Genomic DNA, 5,853 nt, shown 5'->3' with positions numbered 1-5,853 from the left:
CATTGATTTCAAAAGAAAACACATTTTAATTGGACTTTTGTATAATACAGCAGCACAGTTTACATAAAGCAGCAGGCCAAAATGCTTTAATAATAATATAAAATAATAATAATATATCTAGCAAATACAGCAATAATAAAATAAAATTGAATAATAGAATTTTCATTATTATTATTATTATTAACAACAACAATAATACTATTATTATTCATATTATTATCGTGATTATCAACACCATCATCATCGTTATTATTATTATTATTCATATTATTATTAATATGAATAATAGTCACAATAATAATAAATATATATAGCAATAAAGCACTAACCAACATAATTTTTAAATAAAATAATCATAATTTTCACTTTTATTATTATTATTATTAATAATAACAACAACAATACTATTATTATTATTAATAATAATATTAATAATAATAATAATATATCTAGCAATACAACAATAAAATAAAATTTAAATAATAATAGAATTTTCATTAATATTACTATTATTATTATAATTATTAACAACAATACTATTAGTATTATTATTATTATTATTATCATCACGATTATCATCATCTTTATCATCATCGTTATTATTATTATTATTATTACTATTATTAATAATAAATATATATAGCAATACAGCACTAATAAAAATAAAATGTAAATAAAATAATAATAATAATAATAATTTTCATTATTATTATTATTGTTAACAACAACCACAACAATACAATTATTATTATTATTATTATTATGATTATCATCATGATTATTTTCATCAGCATTATCATTAATATTAATAATAGTAACAATAACAATAATCGTTTCTCGAGCTGCATATCATCATATCATGCAATGATTTCTGAAAAATCGCTTGACACTGAAGACTCCAGAAGATGTGCATGAATAAATTCATCCTCATATCGCAAACATCAATTACAACTAAATCAACATTCACCAAGCACGCATTTCCTTCAAACACTAATAACATTAGACAATTTTACAGTATTTTATGCAAGTCTCCTTGTTCTCTTTTTAAAAGCATCTCATGGTCCCGAAGGTTTGACCGCTGCTGTGTGTACTTGTTTTTATATCCCAGTGAGGACTTAAATCTGAATGCACACAGACTCATGGGGACTTGTGTCACCGTGGGGACTAAAATTGAGATCCCCAATGGGTAAACATGCGACTAAATCGGAGTTTCCCAACCATGTTCATGGAGGCACACCAACAGTACATATTTTGGATGTCATCCTTATCTGACCCATTCATTTCAGGATTTGAAGTCTCTTCTAATGTTCTGATGAGTTAATTTAGGTGTGTTTGATTAGGGAGATCTGTACTGTTGGTGTGCCTTCAGGAACAGGGTTGGGAAACACTGGTATAAATCACACAGAATGTAGTATTAATGTAAATATAATATGAAAACGCAGATTGTTGAGGGTTGGGGGTTTTAGGAGAGAGAATATATGGGTTGTATAATAGAAAAATCATTATGTTAGTCCCCACTGGGATATAGGAACAAGTTTCTCTGTGTGTGTGAGTCCCTCAGACCTGGCTCTCGGTGGAGGTTTTGCGCTGGTGTCTCCAGCCGGTGTCTGGATGTGTGTTGTGATGTGCAGTGGTGCTGATGCTGGAGCACTCAGACTGATGATCTCCCTCCTGCAGGAGCTGCTCAGTTTCTCCATCGTTCAGAGACGCTGAGCTGGCCTGCAGAGACATGGTTTCAGTGCGCATGCAGTTGTGGAGACCAGACCCTCTGCACGCCTTCAGCTGCCGCAGGTCTTCCCAGTACAGATCCTCTCCCGACAGCAGACACACTCCCTCCACGATGCGGATCTTCTCTTTAGTGTAGCCTCCGTCCACCACACCCTGAACCTGCACATGCAGAGTCACACAGTTGAAGATTCATTCGCCCTCCTTTGAATATTTCCAATATTTCCCAAATGATGTTGAACAGAGCAAGGAAATTTTCACAGTAATTCCTATAATATTTTATCTTCCGGAGAAAGTCTTATTTGTTTTATTTCAGCTAGAATAAAAGCATTTCTTAATTTTTTAACACCATTTTAGCTCAATATTATTAGCCCCCTTAAGCAATATTTGTTTTGGACAGAACAAACCATCCTTATACAATGACTTGCCTAATTACCCTAACTTTAACCTAGTTAAGCCTTTAAACGTCACTTTAAGCTGTAATCGACACTATAATTATGAATATGAATACATGAAATGTCACAGCATTAGTAGCATCTTCCAGAATATTAGCACATGATCATAAATGTGATTCTGATTTTATACAGCTCAGCAAACAATACTGAAGGACATTTTAGACACAATATTGTTTGTGTATTGTTTGGCTGATCAAATCTTACACAAGGCTCATTGTGGATGTGTATCCTGGGGTCCGTTCTACGTGGATTACTCAATTAGCTGGATTTGGTTATTGGTGATTTGACCTGATCCAGGATCATTTCGTTCTTCAAAACTGATCCGAGAGTTGTTGTCATAGCAACAGTTCTGGTAGCTCAAACCTGCTCCGGATCAGCAGCTTATTTCATATAAGCAGGATTAGATCGGCTCATTTTAAGCAAAGATAATACTGAAAGTGTGTACCGAATACTGATATTTTCTTACAGTAATAACCTATAGATTATTTACACTTGGTAAAATAGTAAAAAAAAAGGATATATATTATAATATATGTATAATTTATGTATATATACAGTTGAAGTCAGAATTATCATATATATATTTTTTAAATATATATATATATATATATATATATATATATATATATATATATATATATATATATATATATATATATATATATATATATATATAAATAATTATCATCATATTTCCCAAATGATGTTTAACAGAGCAAGGAAATTTTCACAGTATGTCTGATAATATTTTTTCTTCTGGAGGAAGTCGGATTTGTTTTATTTTGGCTAGAATAAAAGCAGTTTTTATTTTTTTAAAAACATTTTAAGGTCAATATTATTAGCCCCTTTAAGCTAATTTTTCCCCATAGTCTACAGAACAAATCACTGTTATACAATAACTTGCCTAATTACCCTAACCTGCCTAGTTAACCTAATTATCCTAGTTAAGCCTTTAAATGTCACTTTAAGCTGTATAGAAGTGTCTTGAAGGATATCTAGTCTAATATTCTTTACTGTCATCATGACGAAGATAAAATAAATCAGTTATTAGAGATGAGTTATTAAAACTATTATGATTAGAAATGTGCTGAAAAAATCTGAAATTGGGGGAAAAATATAAGGGGGGGGGGGTGGCTTCAACCGTATATTACTTCAGTATATAATACCCCCACTACACCCCAGTTTTACCCTTAAAAGCCTGCTCATTTAAGTCATCATGGATTAATATACAAATGTTATGCAAAATTATTGAATTAGATCAAAAGTAGCTGCCTACCAAGCATAAAATAACAGCAGACCTAACTTTTTAGCTACAGCTTGACAGAGTTGGCACGGGTAAAACAATAGGCAGTTTTATTCCTGATAAGGGGTGGAGAGCTGGCTCAGTGGTTAGCACTGTCGCTAAAACCGGTCACCATTGACTTTCATAGTATTTGTTTTTTCAAGTATGTAACCAAGTCAATGGTTTCAGATTTCCAACATTCTTCAAAATATCCTAATTTGTGTCCAACTAATTCGAAACAATGCGGCACGGTGGCTCAGCGGTTAGCACTGTCGCTTGTTTGCATATTCTCTCTGTGTTGGCGTGGGTTTCGTAATTCTCTAGATATTACTTCTTATACATTATATTATTTACTAAAATGTCAATAAAAGTCACTTTGTTAAACTGTAGAGTTGAATTTTCAACATCAAACGTGGACAGAGCAGAGATCAGCATCCCATAATGCAATTCACAACCGCAAATAAACAGGAAATCAATCACAAAATATAGAAACTGTTCATTAACAGATACTTTTTAAAGTGTGCATTAACTAAAAGCTCAAATGTGACCCTGAATCACAAAAGCAGACATGGGTTGATTAATATTCGTCATTTGACATCCTATACTTGTTCCAAACCAGTTTGTTTCTCTTTCTTCTGAAGAACAACAACAAAAAAAGATATTCTGAAGAATGTTGAAAACCGGTAACCATTGACTTTCATAGTATTTGTTTTTTCAAGTATGTAACCAAATGGTTACAGATTTCCAACATTCTTCAAAATATCTTAATTTGTGTCCAACTAATTTGGAACAATGCGGCACGGTGGCTCAGTGGTAAGCACTGTCGCCTCACAGCAAGAAGGTCGCTGGTTCGAGCCTCGGTTTGGTCAGTTGGCATTTCTGTGAGGAGTTTGCATGTTCTCCCCGTGTTGGCGTGGGTTTCCTCTGAGTGCTCCTGTTTCCCCACAGTCCAAACACATGCGCTATAGGGGAATTGGAGGAACTAAATTGGCTGTAGTGTATGAGTGTGTGTGTGAATGAGTGTTTCCCAGTCATGGGATGCGGCAGCATAAAACATGATGGATAAGCTGGCGGTTCATTCCGCTGTGGTGACCCCTGACAAATGAGGGACTAAGCCGAATGAAAAAGAATGAATAATTCAGAACAAGTAAAGGATGTGTAAATGATGACAATTTAAATTATTGTGTGAACTGCCCCTTTAAATGAATATTGGCTGATATACTGTATGTCAGAGGTATGTGTTATTCTTTTCAAGGCAAATCACTGCATTTTCAAAGACGTTGTTCACAATCCATGCTAAGATATGCTCTTCTACCATGTTATTTTTTTCAATCCTCATCTCACTCACACTCTCATGCATTGCTCAAACTGTCGGCATGCAGGATGAAGAAAAAACTGAGATGCTGGACTTCACGATAAGCCACAATGCTGACTTGAGATTGTCTCTTTTTGAACTACCTGGTCTGCCGTTCTGATGAAAATAAAAGCGTGATGGAGTCAAAAGATGAAAGGGGAAAGCGAGTTGTACGGATGACTGAGCTGCAGTGGAGAACATCAGATAAACAGATGAGCCAATCACAAATCACCCGAATAATTACAGTCCAAAAGATTTAAAAAATGCTGGGTTGAATTAAGGGGATGGTTCATCTAAAAATGCACATTCTGTCATTGTTTACTACTAATTCTTTACTAGTTTACTAGTTTCTTTCTCCAGTTGAACACAAAAGAAGATATTTTGAAAAATGCTGGAAATCGGTAACCATAGACTTCCATTGTTTTTATTTTTCCTACTGTTCCTGGTTTGGTTACAGGTTTTCAGCATTCTTCAAAATATCTTCTTTTGTCTATAGTAGGAGAAAAGAAACTCATAAAGGTTTGGAAACACTTGAGGGAGAGTAACAAGTGAGTACATTTTCATTTTTGTGATAACAATTCCTTTAACCCAACTCTGGGTCAACAAAACTTTTTTTCATTTTTTTTTTTACATTAAATTTAAAATGAATTTACAACCCAGATTTTGGGTTTGTTCATATTTGACCCAGTGTTGGGTCAATATATAACCCAGCATTTTGTTCGAGTTTAGAAACTTCTTGTGTGAAGTCTTGAAGTGTGGTAAACCGTACCTCTTTCTTATAGCGCAGCTGGCTGTTTACCGCAGGCTTCTGTGCAGTTTCGATCTTCACCTCCTGTGTGGAGGTTCTGTATGACGGGTTGCTGTAGGTCAGGTTACTCACGCCGGGATCTGCAAACTTGAACTTTTTGTGTCTGCAAGGTAAAAAATAACCTCTGTTTGATGTGTTTTTTCTGTTTAAACATTATTTTTTCCACTCAGTGGCCAAAGCAACAGCTCTCATTTTATTTCTGTTTAATTTGATGCATTAAAATAAGTGA

General features: G+C 33.9%; 1 protein-coding gene across 3 annotated transcripts in view; it reads right to left on the bottom strand.

Moving 5' to 3' along the window:
* Positions 1–791: 791 nt before the first annotated feature.
* The window catches only part of lrp4 (low density lipoprotein receptor-related protein 4), a 165,469-nt gene continuing 160,407 nt past the window's right edge, over positions 792–5,853 (bottom strand). For 2 of the 3 annotated variants that reach the window (XM_056462455.1, XM_056462456.1), the window contains exons 37-38: positions 5,586–5,727; positions 792–1,887 (exon numbers count right to left, since the gene is read on the bottom strand). In XM_056462455.1, coding sequence (XP_056318430.1) covers positions 1,558–1,887; positions 5,586–5,727 — 472 coding nt within the window. In that variant the 3' untranslated portion in view covers positions 792–1,557. Of the gene's footprint in view, positions 1,888–4,920; positions 5,002–5,585; positions 5,728–5,853 lie in introns of all 3 variants that reach the window. The other variant, XM_056462457.1, reaches the window with a different exon arrangement.

Source organism: Danio aesculapii, chromosome 7 (genome assembly GCF_903798145.1).
Source record: "Danio aesculapii chromosome 7, fDanAes4.1, whole genome shotgun sequence".
Taxonomy (NCBI): domain Eukaryota; kingdom Metazoa; phylum Chordata; class Actinopteri; order Cypriniformes; family Danionidae; genus Danio; species Danio aesculapii.
Note: the sequence above shows the minus strand (reverse complement) of the source record. Positions and strands in the feature narration are given on the sequence as shown.